The sequence below is a fragment of the Aethalodelphis obliquidens genome, unplaced genomic scaffold (assembly GCF_003676395.1).
Source record: "Aethalodelphis obliquidens isolate GAN/ISIS:26980383/991018 unplaced genomic scaffold, ASM367639v1 scaffold66, whole genome shotgun sequence".
Classification (NCBI taxonomy): domain Eukaryota; kingdom Metazoa; phylum Chordata; class Mammalia; order Artiodactyla; family Delphinidae; genus Aethalodelphis; species Aethalodelphis obliquidens.
The window spans coordinates 7,378,676-7,399,949 of NW_020838010.1; the positions used below are offsets into that span (position 1 = coordinate 7,378,676).

The following is a 21,274-nucleotide window of genomic DNA, read 5'->3' on the forward strand; positions in this document are numbered from 1 at the left end:
CTTGAAGTATTAAAGACCAGTAGATAGTTAAAGCATGCTAACAGGCCAAGTGCCTGTGAAGAATGTGGGAACATTATTATGTCTTGACTATTTTGTTCCCAGCTTTCTCTATAGAGTATGCATGTTGAAAACCACGCGTGACAACTACTTAGCCTGCAGTATGTTTAAGTCTGTTCACTTTCCCTACTTTCGAACATCAGTTCATTCAACAAACATTTAGTAGGGGCTTATTGTTAGCCAAGATACAAAGTCAAATGAGGTACCAGCCCTGCTTTCAGGGAGCTCACAGCCTAGCGGAGGAGATAGAGAAGTAGATGGTGGGACACGCTGGGGGGTGGGGAGCTCCTGTAATTGGGGAAGGGGTGTCACTGGTTAGCAACCAGAACCCTATGCTGCATCTCCTTTAAAACAACACAGACAGAACATTTGAGGTGGCTTAATTGGTTGTAGGTATTAGGGAAGTAGGAAGAGGGCTAGTTTAACTCTGTGCGCATTACTTGGCAAATAACAGCCGCCTCTGCTCCCTTGCCCTTCTTAATAAACCTTCACCCTCTCTCATGCATCCATGGGCATTGTTGGAGCAGCATACATGCAGGAGATAGCAATCCCTTCTTCACATTAAATATAGTGAGCTAATGTTTCAGTCTCCTTAATGTTTTTGGGTACATCCAAAGCAAAATTGCACTTATAGGCAGGCAGCTACTTGAGGTTGGATAAAAGGGAGAGTTAGCCTTCAGTCCCTGATAGAACCTTCCAGAGTTCATTGCTCAATTGATTTGGAATTTGAAACGTATTTTGTCATGTAAATAGTAAGTAAGGCTTTTTAGGTCATTTCACAAATGTCCCTGAAATAGTGTGCTATGTTACCAAAATGATATGTTTTTGTGTTCCTATTATTTTAATCTAAATGAATTGTAGAAGCATAGTTGCTAAATGTATCCAGATGTGTGTTCCATCAGCCAGCTGCTTTATTCTCTAGTCCCGAATCCTGTACAGCCTAACAGCATATATAACAGTGCCTCATGGGAAAATACTGTCTGTTCTATTGGGGGTTATCTATCAATGTCCTCTGTGTAGTTTTACCAATTTGCAGCTGAAATGTCAAGTAGAATTACCAGAGGGTCTAGGCCTGAAAAACAACCTCGTTAAGTAAAGTATGTTCTACATGTTGAATGTTGCTTTCATCACAGAAGTCTGCTCTCCACGTTGACTATAACGAACAATTTTTAATAATGCTGAGGTGCTGGAATAATAAACAGTAAAATCCTTCACCACTTCTTCTGTCTGCTTTTACCTTTCCTAAAGTTTCAGGACTAGAAACCTGTGACACAGGTGAGACCAGTTAGAGTTTGACTCACTTGTGACTTTCAGAGCAACAGATCATTAAATTGAGAAAGAGGCATATAACCTCTTAAATTATTACAGTTGCTCCTTTACCAAGATTCCATTAAAGTTTTCTAAAAGTAAGCAAACAAAACTCCAAGCCGCTTGCCCCTGGAGAAAAATCAGCGGTAAGGTAAACTAATCACTAAAAAAACTAGGAGTACCACAGTGATGGCTTATGTATGAAAAAAGAAATCCTAAACTCAAAATCAAATCGTCACATTGATACTTGAGTGTTTGCTTACATTTGTACTAAGTTATTAGCACTGATACAATGGGAATGGTTGTTTACAGTAGTTAGCATGTAAGTGGCTGAAATTAAGGGATATTAAATACAGGGAAGCAGAAACATGTCATATATAGGAATGAATGTGCCACAAGAGAAGGTCAGCATTCATGTCCTTCTTTTTAAAAAGTATGGCCTGTTTATTGTTTATTTAACACCAGTATTTTGAAGAAAGAAATTTTAGAACTCTATAATATATAGTATCTACTGAACCCGTTGCCAATATTCTATATATTTTACACAGTTACAGTTTTGGTGATTTCAATTCAAGGATTAAGTGAATCCCTCCTTCAAGTAATAAAAACGAATTAGCTGAAAGGAACTGCATTTTCTGGCAACCGTTCATATTTCTCAATATGATGGTCACATTTGTTAGGAGGTTTTTTTTGTTTTTGTTTTTGTTTTTTGGCTGTGCCATGCAGCATGTGGGATCTTAGTTCCCTGATTAGGGATCGAACCGGTGCCCGCTGCAGTGGAAGCACAGAGTCCTAACCACTGGACTGCCAGGGAATTCCTGGTTAGGAGTTTTTAAATTATCTTCCATAGGGTATAATAGGCATGAGCCTTCTTTCCACAAAGCAGTGTGTAGCCTTTTTGTTTTTATTTTTACGGTACGAGTAGTTAATTGCCTTCTCTCTCACATACTCTTTTTTTTTTTTTTTAATTTTACATTTGCTGCACAGCTCTGTGTCTTGGGCAAAGTCACTCAACTACCCTAGGCTCTTGTTTCTTCCCTAATATAATTTCAGTAATCATTGAATATTGGGTATGTTGCAGATTATCACCACCCTCAAAACATTGCAGTCAACTGGAATCATTTTTGAGCCATACCTCTGTACCCAGCATCCAGCAATGGATTATCATTGTGGGAGTATCCGAGAAGAAGATGAAGTTTAGACTCTGTTCTTGAGAAACAAACAATCTTGAAATAAGACTTGCAGAGCAAGTAATTAGACAAGTATTTGTGTGCTCTTGGTGAAAGAATGGTTGTCTTTGATTGGGGAAGATTATTCTCTTGGACCAAGTTTGAGGATCAGTGTGGAGGAGGCAGATGAACTGAATCTAGTAGGATGATGGATGTCCCAGCCAGACTGTACTCACATCCACTTATATAACTATAGGAGGAAGTCTATAATTAAACTGCTAAATTTTGTGGCAAGATTCTAGATCCTGCGGGAGTTGAAGAGAAAGGTCAGCAGGGGTGTGGAGTCACTGGGAAATGTGGTTTGGGAGCGGATGAGGCTTCTGCTGAGACTTGAAGGATGAGTAGGATTTGGATAAGAAGATAAGAGGAATAAAGAGGAGGGCATTATAAGTGTAAAAGGTAGATACAGAGAGAGGGAGTTCTTACTAGCAGGGAGGGCAGGAGGTAGTGGCGGCAGGATAAAAGATGCTGATGTAGGAGTTAATAGGACGGGTATCGTTCAGGAGGATGGTTGTGATCAAAAAGCTAATTTTGAGTGTTGTTGAAAGGTTAAACTGGTTAGATGTGACTCGTAGGAACACTAGAGGACCAGGAATACCAGGCAAAGTTTAGACCAGCTGTTTAGGCATAAGAAATTATAGCTTCCTGAAATGGGACTGACATGATCAAAATGGTTGTGGGTACTAGATGTGGACCTTTTTTGATTCAAGATATTTACTGATAATGCATTGTGTCTCTGCATAGAGTGCTGTGGTGAATACAGAGATGAGTAAGCTGTGTTTCTACTTTAATAAGTTTATAGTCTGTGAGGAGATAAATTCATTCACTAAGCCGTGGTTGAGGAAGCTATGCAGTACAGCATAACGATTGAGAATGCTGACTTTGGTGTCGGGTGGAGTTGGGTTTGAGACCTGGCTCTGCCTCTCTCTAGCCATGTGACTTTGGGCAAGTTACTCAACTTCTCTAATCCTGTTTGCTTTTCCGTAAAATGGAAATAACAATATTACGTGGTTCATAGAGTTTTGCTGAGAAATAACTTACATAATATATATAAAGCATTTAACACAGTCCGTATAAACAATTAGTCCTCCAAGAATGTTAGCTGCTATAGTATAAACTTACAATGATATGTTATTATATTAATTATTTATATTACCTACTCTGTAGGCACAGTGAGAGGGGCTGGGAATATGAAGATGAATGGGAAACGGTCCCTTCCATCCCATCAGAGAGCTTATGTATAGTAGTATTAAATGCTATCCTTGTGGTGACTATATTTTCCCATTCAAAAATTAGTACATATGGTCTGACAGTAAGATATTTAAAATTGGAGCTGTCTGGAAGGATCCAGCACTGGCTGTAACAGAAGAAAGCATGCAGTTCTGTGAGAGTCCTGGGAACAGAGAATTTTTCTCTCAGGTGGGGACACTCCAAAGAGACTTTCTCAAAGATGCTTTTGAAAAGTACATAGGAGACAGGTGAACAGCATTCCACTAGAGAGAAGCACAGAGGAGAAGGAACAGAGGTGGGAAAATACATGGCCTGTTTGGGGAATAGGGTGTGAAGAGAGTGTGATTCCAGGGTGTGCAGTGTGTGTAATCGGAAGAAACATTGGAAAAATAGACAGGTATCAATACAGAAGAGTGTAGGGCTTAGGATGTTGTGCTTAAAAGTTGGGACTTGGGCTTCCCTGGTGGCGCAGTGGTTGAGAGTCCGCCTGCCGATGCAGGGGACACGGGTTCATGCCCTGGTCCGGGAAGATCCCACATGCCGCGGAGCGGCTGGGCCCGTGAGCCATGGCCGCTGAGCCTGCGCGTCCGGAGCCTGTGCTCTGCAACGAGAGAGGCCACAACAGTGAGAGGCCCACATACCGCAAAAAGAAAAAAAAAAAAAAAGTTAGGACTTGCTTTTGTAGGAAACATACCTTAGATCTGCTCTTCAGGAAGTTAGCAGCGTAGAGATTACATTGGAGGGAGAAAGGACCATAGATAGATCAGCTAAAAGGCCTTTGGAAAAGGCCAGACATGAGGTGATAAAAGGGTATGATGGAAGAATCCAGAGAGCTTAGTGATTTACTTCAATCTCCAGTGGTTTCTTGTGGCCAAACTTCTCAAATTTGTAAACCTGGAGACTGAGGAAAGTAGGGAAGTTGAAAAGGAGACCTGATTTGACAGGAGAGATATTTGAAAAGGGGAGAAATAATGTGGCAGTAAGTTCAAATGTAGACACTTAGACTCTCCTGACTGGAATTTTCCTCACTGACCTTGCTTCTCCCTTGACCAGAGGGTCAAGTCCAGATTTTAAGTGTGGCCTTTCTAAATTAGACCCTGACCTTCTGCTCCAATTGTGTCTCTCTCAAACCCTAGGCACAGTGCTCCAACCACACTATCTTTCTACAGCTCTAGAATATCATCTTCTCTCTGCCTGGAATGCCTTTACCAGTGATATCTGTCTGAGGAAGCCCTACTTATGTTTTAAGATAAAGTTCAAAAGTCACCTTCTCTGGAAAACTTTTCCTGAAGCCCACCACTGTCACCCTACCACTCAGTGAATAGGATGATGGCATTAATATTATGTCTTTGTTTTTCCATCTTTCTCCCCGCTGGACAGTAAGGTCTTTGAGAGGAGGCTTTGGGTCCTAAATCTCTATATCTGCAGCACCCAACACAGTGCCTGGTACATATTAAGCCTTCAATTAAGGCTTGAATATAAATGAATAAGTGGGTGAATATGATAGACATTCAAGTTGAAATCTTCTCAAGTCATTTGGAAACGCGGCACTAGAGCTTGAGTAATCATAGTGAGAGTGGGTGAGCTTTAGCTGAGAGTGTTGCACGCCCATCTGACCTGGAGACTAGTGCTGTTGACTTACCTACTAGTGAGGAGGCAGGGTGGCAGTTTCTGTTGGTACAGGTAGGTATGTGAAGTGTGGCTGCTCCAAAGTGCTGCCTGTTTTGGACAGAGGAAGGTGACAGATACACAACTACAAATAATGTATTCTTCCATGTTTTGTCCACCCTCTCTTCTTCATGATTCGAGCTTACCAGCTTAAGTGTGTGTGGCCAAATCTCTGATTTTAAGTCATCAGCCTCACTTTACCAATTCTGTTTACCTGGCATACAAGTGGCTGGATAATGTCTATGGTGAATATGCCGTGCTTTTATCTTTTAGTTCCTCTCAACTTCAAGAAAAAAATATAAAATTCGTAATCAACTCTTGATTATCTATGGTTAAGTTTCCCATTGTGTGCCCTGCTTCCTGACCGGAGTGGTTCTGAATGACACAGATTAGTAAGTAGATTATTTAGTCAGCAGCATTCCTAACGTGAATCACCTTAGGGGGTGAAAACAGGCACCACCACCCCTTTCCTCATCTCCATCAAATACCTTTTAGAACTTGAGTAATAGTTTCAGGTAGGTAGTTGTAGGTACACCTTTCTCAGCAAAGATTTGTGTTGAGGGTTTAAGTATAGTTAAAGGAGCCAGTGGAGTGGTTTCATAATTGCTGTATTGTTAGTCAAACTCTGTAATTAGGGATGACTTCATAGGCATAAGATTCCTCTATGGGTGACGCCCTGAATTCAGACCCAGTTGTACACCATATCCTTTTATGACAAAACAAACAAACAAGGTTTTGTTTGCTTTCCTTTCATTCCCTTATTTGAAAATCTGTTTTCCTGTGTCTCAGATGTTTAGGGAGAGGGTTTGCTTTTCTCCTGATGCTTTCCCTTTATAGCGAAGGCAGGCATAGGAGCTAGGGAGGAAACAGAATTGGGGACAGATCAAAGTGCTCTGCAGATGAGAGAATTCAGAAAAATGCAGAGACCCTGGAAGCTTTTACTTTTGATGGTATTTCATTTGGCTAAATTTAAATGGAGGGAAAATATATTTCTTTTCTTTTCTTTTCTTTCTTTCTTTCTTTCTTTCTTTCTTTCTTTCTTTCTTTAATATCGGCGCCTGCTCTCTCCATGTAAATAAAGTTCGCTTTTGTGGGAAGACAGACTGGGGAAAAGGACACATTTCAACATATTTCAAAAGTCAGACTTTCTTTTTACTTACCAATCACATACTGTGAAATTGAGGTTAAACTTTTATTCAGCAATAATATTTACTTTTTACCTCTTCACCTTTTATTTTGCATTGCTTATGAAAAAAATGTGCAATGTAGGAGAAATGTGACAATATTGACAAGCTGTTAGCTATTTTTTTAAGTGGTCCTGATATAAAGTAAAAATTGTATTTAAAAAAAAAAATCTCCTGGCCGTTCTTCAAGTTGTGTTTAGAAACTGGTCTTATGCAGGAGCCAAACTGAGTCATGGGTAAAAAATGGCTGACAGATTTTTGTTAGTCCCATCCTTCTTAAATTACTTCGACTTAAAGGCTTATAATTTTTATATATGAAGGAGATCTATTATACTCTGTAGTCAATAATTATAGGGCAAATGACATAACTTTTCGTACATTCCATTTAAAAGGTTCTTAGTAGAACTCATGCCTTATATTTATATAGCCTCTTACAATTACTTAGGCATTGATTTGTTCACCGTTTTCTTTCATTAAGGATTTGAAGTTGCTGTATAATACTTTATAGTTTACAGTGTGCTTTCACATGCCATCTTTAATCTTCACAAGGACCCTGGGGAAGTAGTTATTATCGCTGTTTTCAAAAGAGGAAACTGAGCCTTAGCAGGATTAAATAAACTCGCTCATAGACACACTGCTAGGAAGTAGCAGAGCCGGGGCATTAATTGATGTCTTCTGATTCCACATCTCACAATCTTCCTATCATAACATACTGCATTCTTGGGTGGGGAACAACAGTTTGCCGCAAGTGTTCAGGATTGAATCAACGTGTCTATAGGGCAATAATGATATCATCATCTATTTTGCTTCCTAAACCCCAGTCTGGGATGTTTTACTTGCTTTGAGAGAAAAAATTCAATGAATGCCCAATGAAGAGGGATAGAGCTTTCAGTAAATTCGCAAGGTTTTCTAAAAATCTGATGTTCCTGTCTTCCCTGAATTATTTAAATGTGATATTTTCTCCCAAGATAGTATTTCATTGCTTGATTTCCTTAAAGATTCCATCAAGTACCTTTGAGTAGTCTTAAGGACAAACTTTTTTTATTCATAGTGGGAAAAAAAAGTCTGCATTAAGTAGCTAATTTAAATATTCAGTAGCTAATTTAAATATTCAGTGATTTTTGTCAACTGAAGTGTATATTGTAAGCCTTTTAAACTTTATGTTGGATTTCTTAGTTTTAGCTCAGGTGCCTCAGGGTAGCATTTATTTATTTACTTTCAAATAATTGTAAATAAATGAAATTGAATTTATTCAAGTGAGAGACTCCTAAATTAAGCTATTTTGTTATCCTGGATCAAACAAATGTTTTGGGAATATATGTGTATTGCAGTTCTTTTTACTCTTACTCAGTTGTGCCTCTTCATGTCTTCTGTAGATGAAAAATCTGAGTTATAGGTGTAAAAGGGGACACTTTAAGCTTTCATTATGATAATTAGACAGGAATAAGAAATTAGAAAACTTTAAAATATATTTTGGGGACTTCCCTAGTGGTCCAGTGGTTAAGACTCCAGGCTCCCAATGCAGGGGGCCCAGGTTTGATCCCTGGTCGGGGAACTAGAGCCCGTGTGCCACAACTAAGACCCAGTGCAGCCATATAAATAAAGAAAGAAAGAACAGAAAGTATATTTTGGGTTTTTTAAATGCTGCATTGTGTTAATATTTTTTTAAGTAAACAAGTGCCTTGAAATCATTTCTATGAGATCTATGTATTTCCTAATTTTGCACGAAGAACAAAAGTACTACTTTCTTGGCCTGCCTGAGATGGAATTAATAATCCTTAAGGTCTCCAGAGTCTTTCTCCTTCTCTACCTTTTATTACAACCACTAATTCACTTTGTGTCAAATTATAATTATCTACATTTTTTTGTCTTCCCCAGATTGTAGATTCCTTGAGGGCAGGAGCTAGGCATATAACAGACGCCTTGGTAAATTGTGTGAGGGTAGAGGTGTGTGTTGGGGGAGGTGTATAAAAAGAGGGAAGAGATTTCTACCCTGTTCAGACCCGCTGCTTGCAAAGGGGAGAAGTGGGAGGGAAGGATTGAGTCAGAACCCACTGTTCAGCAGGGATAAAGGGTGCGGTGGGGCGGGGGGTATGTCCAGAACCATCTTTGTCTAATTTTCTGTTTTATAGAAGTGATATAGTAGTATGAGAATAAAATCGTCTTTAAAAACAAAAAAAGACTAACTACTTTAGATTATTATTGACTCACGAATTGCCCAAACTAGAAAGGACCTTTAGAAGTAAAGGAGAGGGGCTTCACTGGTGGTGCAGTGGTTAAGAATCTGCCTGCTAATGCAGGAGACACGGGTTCGAGACCTGGTCTGGGAAGATCCCATATGCCGCGGAGCAACTAAAGCCGTGCGCCACAACTACTGAACCTGCACTCTAGAGCCTTCGAGCCACAGCTCCTGAAGCCCGCGAGCCTAGAGCCCGTGCTCTGCAACAAGAGAAGCCACTGCAATAAGAGAAGTTACCACAATGAGAAGCCGTGCACTACAGCAAAGAGTGGCCCCCGATCTCCGCAATGAGAGGAAGTCCGCACACAGCAACGAAGACCCAACGCAGCCAAAAATAAATAAATAAATAAGTTTATTTTTTTAAAAAAAGAAGTAAAGGAGAGGCCACATGTTTTGGATTTTCTGAGACAGTCTCACTTTCAAACTTTCTGTGCCATTGTTCTGAGATGGGCAATAACTTTATATTGAAAACATCATTACTTAAAATATACATGAAGAAAATTGGAGTAAATCCTATATAGTATTTTTGTAATGAGACGTGTTGAACACCATGTGAATAAAATATAGAATATTTTTTTTGGGCCACGCCACGGGGCATGTGGGATCTTAGTTCCCCAACCAGGGATCAAACCTGCAGCCCCTGCCGTGGAAGCGCAGAGTCTTAACCACTGGACCTCCAGGGAAGTCCCTACAATACTTTTTAAAAGTACTGTTAATCACTTTGCAGCTTAACTTATGCAAAATCACTTTTTACTCTTAATCTTTAAAATGTCTGCCTTCGTGTCCAACTGAAGTTCTTCACCTTATAGATCCCGAGACTGCTCTGAAAGGTGTATTTACCCAACTTTCTACTGAGAAGTTGTCCCTCTTTAGTGACATTTTAACACCATAGGTAAGAAAAGTTTATGAACCGGCAAGTTCTGTTTTATGTTTTTAAAAAGTCTGTTTTTATTTAATTTTTTAAAAATATGAGTCATTATAAATGTGTTACATTATGGTGGAAACTTAGCTAAAACTTCCCAGGGATTTGAGAAACCTGAGTTTGAATTCCAGGTCCATGGTCTCTCTGAGCCTAGGTTATCTCTAATAAGAAAAAAGGGAGTAGGAATATTTACCTCAAAAGGCTGTTATGAGCATTCAGGGAATTAGTAGGAATATGAATTTGTCTAATGTAGGCCTTGACGCAAGTTGTTGAATGGATGAATTTATGAAAATACGATTTTATTGAGTGCCTTACTACCTGCCTGGGACTGTGATAAGTTCTAGAAGTGACAGCTATGGATGTGCAAAAGACAGATGTGGCCCAGCTCTCTCTTGAGCGTCTCTGTACTAAGTATTAGTCATCATGGCAAAAAAGATGAGTTGGTGAGTAATTTTTTAACTCTTAATAAAGATGTCTAAAAGGGGGAATTCCTTGGTGGTCCAGTGGTTAGGGCTCCATGCTTCCACTACAGGGGGCATGGGTTCAATTCTTGGTCTGGAAACTAAGATCCCACATGCCGCGGTGCGGCCATAAGTAAATAAATAAATCCCACAAATACATATGAAAGGCTATTCAAAAATTATTTTTGAAATGTCTAAAAGGGGTAAATATAAGATCTCAAATTTGCATTTCACAGTTTGTGAAATTTTACACAGACTACTTTTTTGAAAAGGCAACACATTTAGAACAGTGAAGCTATTCTGTATGATACTATAGTGGTGTCAAAATGCGTAATATGTATTACAATGCCAAGAGTGAGCCTAATGTAAACTATGGACTTTAGGTGACAATGCTGTATCAAAGAAGGTTCATCAATTGTAACAAATGTACCCCTCTGATGGAAGATGTTCATAATGAGGGAGGTTGTGCGAGTGTGAGGGCAGGGGGTATATGGGAACTGAATTCTCTGTGCTTTTTGCTCAATTTTGCCATGAACTGTTCTAAAGAGTAAAGTTCTTTAAAAAGATTAAAAAGACAGAAAACAACAAAGCCAAAACAAAAAAGGACAACACATAATCATTTTCATTTCCTTCTGTCTAAAAATTGTTAATAGGTTGGTATGTGGGAATTTTCCATTGTGGTACAGACCTCCTTTCTCTTCTGCAGGGCTCAGTCAAGTTTTTCTGTAAAGGTCCACATCATGTATATTGTACGCCAAGAGGCAAAATAAGAATATTATATTATTAATATCAAGGGTTTAAATATTATTTCCACAGATTTTTACTGACAAAAGTCAAAATATAATAAATATTTGAGTACCTTTTTTGGTAATACAACTCAACTGATGAGAAGAATGGAATTTTTTTCGCCCCCTGGGGTAACATTTCACTTAACTGAGGTTCAAACATTTGACAGCAAATGTTTATCTGTAAAAACCATACTTAGCTTGGGGACCATACAGAAATAAGCAGTGGGCCAGATTTGGCCCACAGGCCATAGTTTGCCAAGCCCTGACTATTGGTTAAATAGGTAAAATAGGGCCAAATCAGAAAGAGTATAAACTCAAATAATATTAATAAGTTGTGTACACAAAGATGTGTTAATTAGCCTGCTCTTGTGTGTGTTTCTGTATCAAAGCCAAAAATAATTTGTTTTAGTTGACTTCTTTTTTTTTTTTTTTTGCGGTACGCAGTCCTCTCACTGTTGTGGCCTCTCCCGTTGCGGAGCACAGGCTCCGGACGCGCAGGCTCAGCGGCCATAGCCCACGGGCCCAGCCGCTCCGCGGCATGCGGGATCCTCCCAGTCCGGGGCACGAACTCGTGTCCCCTGCATCGGCAGGCAGACGCTCAACCACTGCGCCACCAGGGAAGCCCAGTTGACTCCTCCTTTAATGGGAATGATTGATAGCTGTTTTTATACTACCTGAAAATCAGTTTTTTCACAGTGAAAGATTTTTAAATGGCTTAATGGAAAAAAAATGGTGATATATGGAAATGGTGATATATAAATGGAAAAAATGGTGATAACTATGTGAGGTGATAGATGTGTTAACTTTTATTGTGGTAATCATTTTGCAATATATATGTATATCAAATCATTATGATATACACCTTAAACTCACACAGTATCATATGTCACATATCTCAATAAAGATGGGAAAAATGGAAATAGCCAGTAAGATAGATAGATACGTAAATGCTAAATGAAAACGTTATTTTTTTTAACACTTATTCATTCATTTATTTATTTATTGGCCACGCCACATGGCATTCGGGATATTAGTTCCCCAGTCAGGGATCGAACCCGTGCCCCCTGAAGTGGAAGCTTGGAGTCCTAACTACTGGACCGCCAGGGAAGTCCCAAAAAAGTTATATTTTACACGAATCTTTGGTCACATAATTTTGACTTAGTTTTGGCACATGTAACCAAGAATTTCTGTCATTACTTGGTACCTTCCCCTTCCTTACATTCTTTGAACATAATGTAAGATTTTGTCCTTGAAAGGAAGATTCACAAGTATTTTTTTCTGAATAACTTTTGGTAAATGATAACTTCTCATTTGTTTGTTTTCTTTATTATGGCTGTAGCTAGAAATATGAGGACCTATTCAGATGGTTTTAGTAGTTTGCATTTCTAGAAAGTCTAAATTATCCCTAAAATGAGAGTTTGCAGGAGTGCTTATAATCATCACAAAATTTTTTTAAGTCTTAAAAAAATGTTTTCTTCCAGTTTCATTGAGATATAATTGACATACAGCACTGTATAAGTTTAAGGTGAACAGCAAAATGATTTCTATACATCATGAAATAATTATAATAAATTTAGTAAGCATGCATTATCTCATATAGATACAAAATAAAAGAAATAGAAAAAAATTGTTTTCCTTGTGATGAGAACTCAGGATTTCCTCTCTTAACAACTTTCATATATAACACACAGCAGTTTTAATTATATTTATCGTGTTGTACATTACATCCCTAGTGCTTATTTATCTTATCACTGGAAGTTTGTACCTTTTGATCACCTTCATCCAATTCCCCCTCCCTTTACCTCTGCCTCTGGTAACCGCAAATCTGATCTCTTTTTCTGTGAGTTTGTTTTTGAAGTATAATTGACCCACAACACTGTTAGTTCCTGTTACTCAACGTAGTGATTCGATATTTCTGTACATTTCAAACTGATCACCATGATAAGTCTAGTTGTTATGTGTCACCACACAAAGATATTACATAGTTATTAACTGTGTTCCCCACACTGTACATTTCATACCTGTGACTTATTTATTTTCCAATTTATAATTGGAAGTTTGTACCTCTTAAGCTCCCTCACATTTCTTTCCTCCCCCTCCACCCTCCCCTCTGGCAACTACCTGTTTGTTCTCTGTATCTATGACTCTGTTTCTGTTTAAAGTCTTAAACCCTTCTGGTTTCTCTTTAGATCTTTAAATGGATGAGATGGCTACCACTCAGATTTCCAAAGATGAGCTTGATGAACTCAAAGAGGCCTTTGCAAAAGTCGGTAAGTGTTTTTTGTAGAGTAACTATAGTAAAGCAAACTTTATTTGGTACTAATCAAAGTTATTTCTCTGAAAAATTATATGAATGGTTAATCATGAAACTTAGGGCAAGATGGTTAGAACCAATGGAATAAAGTTTTAGAAGCTACACTTTAAACTGTGTTATTGCTAATTATATCTAGTGTCTAATATGGTCAAAGGTTTTTAGTCCAGGATCCCAGTCTTTAACTGGGGGCTGCTGTGGCTCCTGAAATTTTTAGACAAATTTTGTGTTGTTATCGTATTTTGTTTATCATATTTTTCTGAGGAGAGGATTTGGAGCTTTCACCATATTCTTAAAGGGCCAGGTGACCCCTGAAGATGTTAAGAACCATTAGATGATGTTTTACCTTTCCCTAATCAGCGTGGCTTTCCTGCCTTTTTCATGGATCTTATGTGCCTTTGGAGAATGCACACTGTTCGACCTTCTTAAATTGAATTAGCATCAGTATAAGATGGGAAGGATTAGCCTGCCACTTGGTTTATCCTTAAACATCATATAACATGTCTTCGAATTCAGCAGCTGAATTGGAAGCAATTTATAGTATTTACATTCCAAATTTCAGTGCTCAGGTCAAGTCAGTGGAGATAATGAGAAAACAGGGTAAGACCTGATTATTGATGTGTGTGCTCACATGAGTCAACATGTGCTTTGCGAGGAAGACTAATACTATTTGGTATCTCCTTGATTAAAGGGTATGAAGTTAAATCAAAATGATTTGTTATTTAAATCAGAATCTACTCTTTGACCTGTGTTGGGAACCCCATCAGTGAAAAGTGAGGAAATACACATCCCTATTCCCATACATTTATGAGCAACATTTTCTATGAAGTCATTTAGTAATAACAACATGCCTTGGGAAAAATAATGACTCCCCCAGCCAGCATGACTATTCATAATCCCATCAGAATTCTAACTAGGAAAAAATAAGTCCTGGATCTAACACTTTTGTGTGTGTGTGTGTGTGTGTGTGTGTGTGTGTGTGTACGAAAAAAAGGCAGTCAATTAACTTGCCATAGATACCACTTACTGGAGGAAGTGTACTACTCAGTTTAATATAGATTGATTATGAAAAACAGCAGGTGAATTCTTGGCTGCAAGACTTTTTAAATCGCATTATTCTGTAGAAATTGTTCTTATCATAATTGTTTCCTTCAAACCTTCTGTTTTATTTATATTCATCTTTCAGTGTTTGGGACAGCCTGATTTGTTTTTTTTACGAATAGGATTTGGGGGTGGGGACCTTATTGCTATTGCTTAATCTTCAAGGCCTCACCTCCTCAAATCAATGTTTATTGTTGAGTACAAGCCTTATTCTCATGTGCAGCATCTTGGAAATATTTGTGTGCAATATTTTTTAAAAATTAAAGCTAATTTGAATATGGTTTACCTGATGGCACTGGGATACTTTTATCAGTAAAAGAGCTTAATTGCTCTTTTAAAGCTTAATGATATAAAGAGGGTTGACCAGTTATCTCCAAGGAGGAAACAGGGCTAAATTGGTCTGAGAGATCAATTAGAGCTTGGACTGCAAGAAAGGGTCATTGTGGAACTACTGTCTTACTTTAAATCATACATCTTGGAGGGTTTAGGGTAGGCAAACACCTTCCCAAAGGCGGGAGATTGAGCCGTGTGTCTTATTGAAGCCCTACCAGGCATGTACTTCTATGATACTCTTATTACTCTATATGCTGTAAATAGGAATTCTGGAGTCCAAAATTTCTGCCTGTTCCACATATTATTATTTTGTATTCCCCCTCAGTATCTAGCTCACTGTTGCACATGTTAGGTTTTCAATACATAAATAGTTAATTGATTGAATTCCAAGGAATTATAGGTAGTCTTTTCATGTACTGGGACTTTGTCATTATCACAAGCGGTCTTTGTTATGAAGATTTTCATGATGACGGAATTTATTCTGAAGGCTTTGGCCATTACAATGTAACACATAAAATTTATATTTTTCAGCATATTTTTAATATGCTTGTGTATAGTCTGTCTTTTAGAAAAGTGTTTAAAGACCCAGCTGAATCTTTTGATTTTCCCTTAAAATATTTGTAGTTTTTAGTTATTCTTATTTGCAGAGCCCTTAGGCAACTGTCAAAGGTGTTATGGAAATCCTTTTTTTTTTCATTCAGGGAAACTTGATTTTAAAAACAAGCTCTATAACCTATTTTCCTGACAATTCTTTCTTATGGGGAGGGGAGGGGAGGGAAGACTACTTTGTCTCAGTTCAATTGTGACACAATATGGAAATCATTATATGATTTTTCCCGTCTATTAAAAATAATAGCCTTGATTATCTCTTTAGAAATTCAGCAAAATAATAGTGTGTGGAGAAAATCTCTGTAATTACCACTAATCATGGGTTTTGTTCAATCAATTAATAGTGCTTTGAAACTCTCTTTACTAGCAATAAAAATCGAGTATTAAGATTTACATTCTCCTTTCACTCACTTTCTGCACCTGCTTAGTGTTAAGTTCCAAGCAGTATATTTTCATTTAATTATTTTCGTTTTCTCAACATTTGTTTCTAGTATTTTCCACTGGGATAGCAGAATCCTTGGCTCTCATTTTTTCCTACTTCATAATGTTTCTGTTTTAATTTAAAATGCTGCAATGCTGTATAAGTTCATTCTAAAGAAGAATAAATAAAACTTTTCAGAACACATGGGAAGTAAATATTTTACCAAGGAGAAAATGTCTTTTACGCTCTGGGACTTTAATCTTGTTATAGAAGCTAAAGGTCATTTGAATGATGCCTTGTCATAAAGATAAATTCATGTATTGTAGATCTTCTCAGATTGGCTTTAGTCCTGCAAACGTTTTTTTCTCTCCTAAGCAATAGCCGCTCAGGTTTTTTTTCCAAACAGGAATCCAACACTTCTGAAATAAAATAATGGGGTTTCATAAATGACTAGGAAGAATGTGGGTTTATTCCTTTGAGGCTGCCCACCAAACTAAGACAACAATTTTTGGTTATGGTGATTGTAGCTGTACCAGATTTTCTCATCTCAGGAAGTTGAGTTATTTCAAATTACTTGATATTCTCTAGTATATAAAAACCACATCAGGATGATGCCACAAAAAGCATGGTGGTTTCTTTGAATTTACTTTTAGTATTCAATAAGATGACACCAGTGCATATTTGTTTAATTATGGCTTAAAAAATTAAAACTACAGCCCAACCAAAATAAATAAATAAACCAGTGCTCTTTCACTGTGCCATCTGGTTAATTATTGATGGAATATTAGAAATGAAGGTCTCAGGATAGTCTGAAAACCATGTTTTGACTGTGTGGAAGATAGGAACACAGATTGGGGGTGTGCGAGAATGCGCTCGTGTGTGTGTGTATTTTTTAAGTGGGAAAGTGGCAGCAGGTGGAAAATGATAGCCAAACTGCTGGAAATTTTGAGTTGGAAAACAGTTGATAGCATTTTTGATTGCCTGGTCTCAGCCCTCTAACCTTGTCCAGCCTTCAGCTGTAATTGACCTCCACCTTTGGGGATCCACTATTAGGATGAACTCTTTGGTAGCGACCTCTATTCTATCCTTAGCTGGGACTCATTAAACTGCCTCTTATATGTATTCGCTGGAATGAGCTACCTCAAAAGGTATAAGCTGTGAAAGGCAAAACCCGTGTTTAAGCATCTGGAGATGTTTAGCAGCTGCCTTTTCTAAAGTTTTAATGCCTAATGAAAGCTCGACTTTATTGCTTAGATCTGAGGGTGGAATATAATCTAAATTCTTCTGCACAAGTCTTTTGGCTGAGTCTTTTAAATTAATATTTTGTGTGCTTTCATAGGCAATCAGGATCGTGTGTGTGTGTGTTTAAATCCATTATTGTTAGATATATAGATTCCTTTTGTCATTTTTTTAGTGCAAAAAATTTGTGGAATATATTGGTTAAACTAAATGGAACTTTTAAACACAGCTTTTCTGAAAGGATGTGCATCTGCACTTGATTGGTTTTCTTCTTTAAGTCCTAATGAGTACTGTCCGTAGTGGGTTTGTAAAGAGGTTGCATATGTATTGCAGATGAGGACACACATACGTGACCTGTTTATAAAGAAAGACACTAGATTTAACAGATTCAAGGATGAATAAAGCAACACACAGATACACACAAAAGCCAGGGGTCAAGGGAAATCCCGTTCTCTCTCACTGTCAGATTTATAAGACAAAGTAGCACCCCAAAAGATGCATTTGAAGTGATAGATTGTACCACATACCACCTGGACATGGGCAGTGTAAAACAGAGGTAAAATCAAAACTACTTGAATTCTGGCTCAGCTTTCGCCAGACAAGTACTTAAAATAGCTTAAATAACAGGATGCAAGGGGAGGGAAAACATTTCCTTTTAAGGATATGCATTCTTGGTGTGATTCAAACTTCTGCAGGAACATGGCTGTATAATAAGTTTATTTACTTTAAGGTTACTTGGGGGGAGGGTTTTGGGAGAGTTAACTGGCATCTAAAATAATACTTGGTAAGAGAGCATAATGAGGTTTCTTTCAAAACAATGCAGATGTGAATCTACACGTGTCATCATAGAGACAGACAGACAGACAGAGAGGATCTATTGTTAAAAACATTTGGTTCCTCTCTGATGAATTCAGCAGCCAGTTTGAAAGATACTGAGACACTGGCCTCTCTGGTACAGCACTGGGAGTGTCTTAGTGATTTTTTTTTTTCAAGTCTAGCGATCTTTCTTTAAAAATAGAACACTTGATCCATTTCTTGAAGTTCAGCTCTGGACTCCATGCGGGAACTTTGTTCATTGAGTAGGTGGAGTTTCTTCTTTTTCCCTGCAGCCCGTCAGTGTCTGCCCACACTGGCCATATTTTCTGAACCGAACAGTTGAGACCTGTGTTTGCAGAAACATTGAGAACACTGTAGATAATACAGGCTGTATGATAATATCTACTTTATCGGGTGGTCGAAAATATGATGCTGGAACGGAAGAGTCTTCGAAATGCAGAACCTGTTCCACCCCACACCAATCTGTAGTTAATGAGGAAGGGGCAAATGAGCCAGAAAGGGCCTTCAGAATATTGGCAGCTTTAATGAGTAAATAAAGGACTGCCATCCTGCCAGGAAGTTGTGATTTCCAGTTGTTAAAACTGCTTTCAGTCTAGAGCTGTGTTTTGGGGTCCATTTGTTATTAAATTCTCATGTTTATGTCAAAACTCAGGATACGAAAAGTTCACCATCAAACATAGTCTCGAGCTCCTGGTTAATAACGTCACTGAAGAGGGAGAAGCTTTCTAAAATGCCTTTGTGCTGTCCCATATTCTAGCCTTCCAAAGCGCAGCACATTAGATCTCTGATATTGTTTAAGGGTGTGTGTGTGTGTGTGTGTGTGTGTGTATGTGTGTTTTGGCTGGGGATTGGAAATAAAATTAGCATAAAACTCTTTTAAAATAATTGCACCCTGTTTTGTCTTTCAAGTACTTTAGCAGCTGGGAGATTTTCCAAAATTAATTGCAAGCTGCCTTTTTAGGCTCCCTCTGCCTTATTGAAATTAAAATTGTTTTCTTCAAAAGGTATGATTTGGGGACTCTAAGAAAACCTTGCAGTAATTTACTAGTACTAACACTAAAATGCCTTTGATCTCGGGAGGTAGTACAAGCCAGATCTGCTGTTAAAATATGGAGAAACAGAGTAGATAAAACTTTACAAATATGTAAAAGTAGATGACACATGGTCAGTGATTCTTTTCCCATATCAGGAAGGATACAGGAAAGAGATTCAAAGTGACTCCAAATTTTTATAAGTATTTTGAAGCCACAGTTTCAAGAAAGAGCCACAGATTCTGTCTGATTAATTCTGTATCTTTGGTGTCTAGCGCTGTGCCTGCCACAGAGTAGGTACTCAGTTTGCTCTGGAGGTTGACTCCTGCTATACAAATGCACAGGTATTTCTTAATAAAGTCAAAGCAGGTTTCTACATTTAGAACGAGAGAGAGGTCCTGACCTGACAGCCATCACTGGTAGTCTACTTGGAGACTCCTTGGTGGGTGTGTTCAGTTAGAAAACCAAATTACAGATCTGAAGGCTGCTGGGTGGGGACAGAATTAGAACAAAGGGAATGAGATTGAATGTTTTATTTAAGGGATATTTCTGTCCTCAGGGTTTCCTGATGAATTGCCATTCAGTTTTTCAGTGCTATTTCTGCATTTTTTGGTCATTGTTGTTTGCTTAGTTCTGTTTTTTAAATGCTCATTAGATTAGAGCATTCTTTTCCTGGTTTAATACTTGAGGATCCTAATAAGAACCTACTGTATGGCACAGGGAACTCTTCTCAATACTCTGTAATGAGTACTGGGACCTACATGGAAACAGAATCTATAAAAGGGTGGATATATGTGTATGTATAACTGATTCACTTTGCTGTACAGCAGAAACTTAACAACATTGTAAAGCAACTGTACTCCAATAAAAATTAACTAAAAAATACTTGAGGATCAATGATTCTACAAAAATTACTTTTCCCTCTGCTTATTCTATGCAAGGTACTGTGCTACATATTGGGGTGGGAGATAAAAAGGTTTAGAAGAATCTTCATCAAGAGATTTACAGTCTCATAAGCTTGTCAGGTAATGACAAATTCTTATTCCTCTAACTGCCCTTTAAAACGTTCCTGTCCATTACTAAAAGCATCTGTTATTACTACACTTACTTCAAAATGGTATTTCCACATGTGGCTATTTTATGTTAGTTATATTTTAGGGTGGCTACTTCCTGGCATCCTTTAATCACATCAGTGAGCTTCTAATTAATGCTCAAGAGAGGTTATTTCAGAGAGGGTGCGCACAAGTGGTAGTTCCCCCATTGCCTGCACCTCTCTTGTACCTAAAGCGAAGAAACTGCCAGATAGACTAGACTCTCAGGGCCTTTGTCAGTTTCATGTAGCCCTGAATTCATTATAGTTCTCCAGTATTTATTTTTAAACATCTCTACCTTCCACTTCTGTTGTATCCCTAAGAACACAAAAAGAACAACACTCTAGCTCTAAACTGGATTAAATAACATGCTTAAATTTTGCTCAGATATGTCATTTCAGAAGTCAGAGAAAAGTAGAATACATTTAAAAATATCGTTCTATCAGAAATTGCTAGCGGGGAAACAGTTTTTTTTTTATATTTAATTTTCTTCTTGGTAACTCATTTTTTTTAACATCTTTATTGGAGTATAATTGCTTTACAATGGTGCGTTGTTTCTGCTTTATAACAAAGTGAATCAGCTATACATATACATATATCCCCATATCTCCTCCTTCTTGCATTTCCCTCCCCTCTCCCGATGCCACCCCTCTAGATGGTTGCAAAGCACCGAGCTGATCTCCCTGTGCTATGCGGCTGCTTCCCACTAGCTATCTGTTTCACATTTGGTACTATATATAAGTCCGTGCCACTCTCTAACTTCATCCCGGATTATCATTCGCCCTCCCCATGTCTTCAAGTCCATTCTCTATGTCTGCGTCTTTATTCCTGTCCTGCCCCTAGGTTCTTCAGAACCTTTTTTTTTTTTTTAGATTCCATATATATGTGTTGGCATATAGTACTTGTTTTTCTCTTTCTGACGTACTTCACTCAGTATGACAGTCTCTACCTCCATCCACCTCACTGCAAATAACTCAATTTCGTTTCTTTTTATGGCTGAGTAATATTCCATTGTATATATGTGCCACATCTTCTTTATCCATTCACCTGTCGATGGACACTTAGGTTGTTTCCATCTCCTGGCTATTGTAAATAGAGCTGCAATGAACATTTTGGTACATGACTCTTTTTGAATTATGGTTTTCTCAGGGTATATGCCCAGTAGTGGGATTGCTGGGTCATATGGTAGTTCTATTTGTAGTTTTTTAAGAAACC

General features: G+C 38.1%; 1 protein-coding gene across 3 annotated transcripts in view; it reads left to right on the top strand.

Annotated features, from left to right (window-relative positions):
• Positions 1–21,274, top strand: part of PLS3 (plastin 3) — an 89,541-nt gene that overhangs the window by 34,254 nt on the left and 34,013 nt on the right. For all 3 annotated transcript variants that reach the window (XM_027089573.1, XM_027089572.1, XM_027089574.1), the window contains exon 2: positions 13,276–13,356. In XM_027089573.1, the coding sequence (XP_026945374.1) occupies positions 13,284–13,356 (73 nt within the window). In that variant the 5' untranslated portion in view covers positions 13,276–13,283. The remainder of the gene's footprint in view (positions 1–13,275; positions 13,357–21,274) is intronic.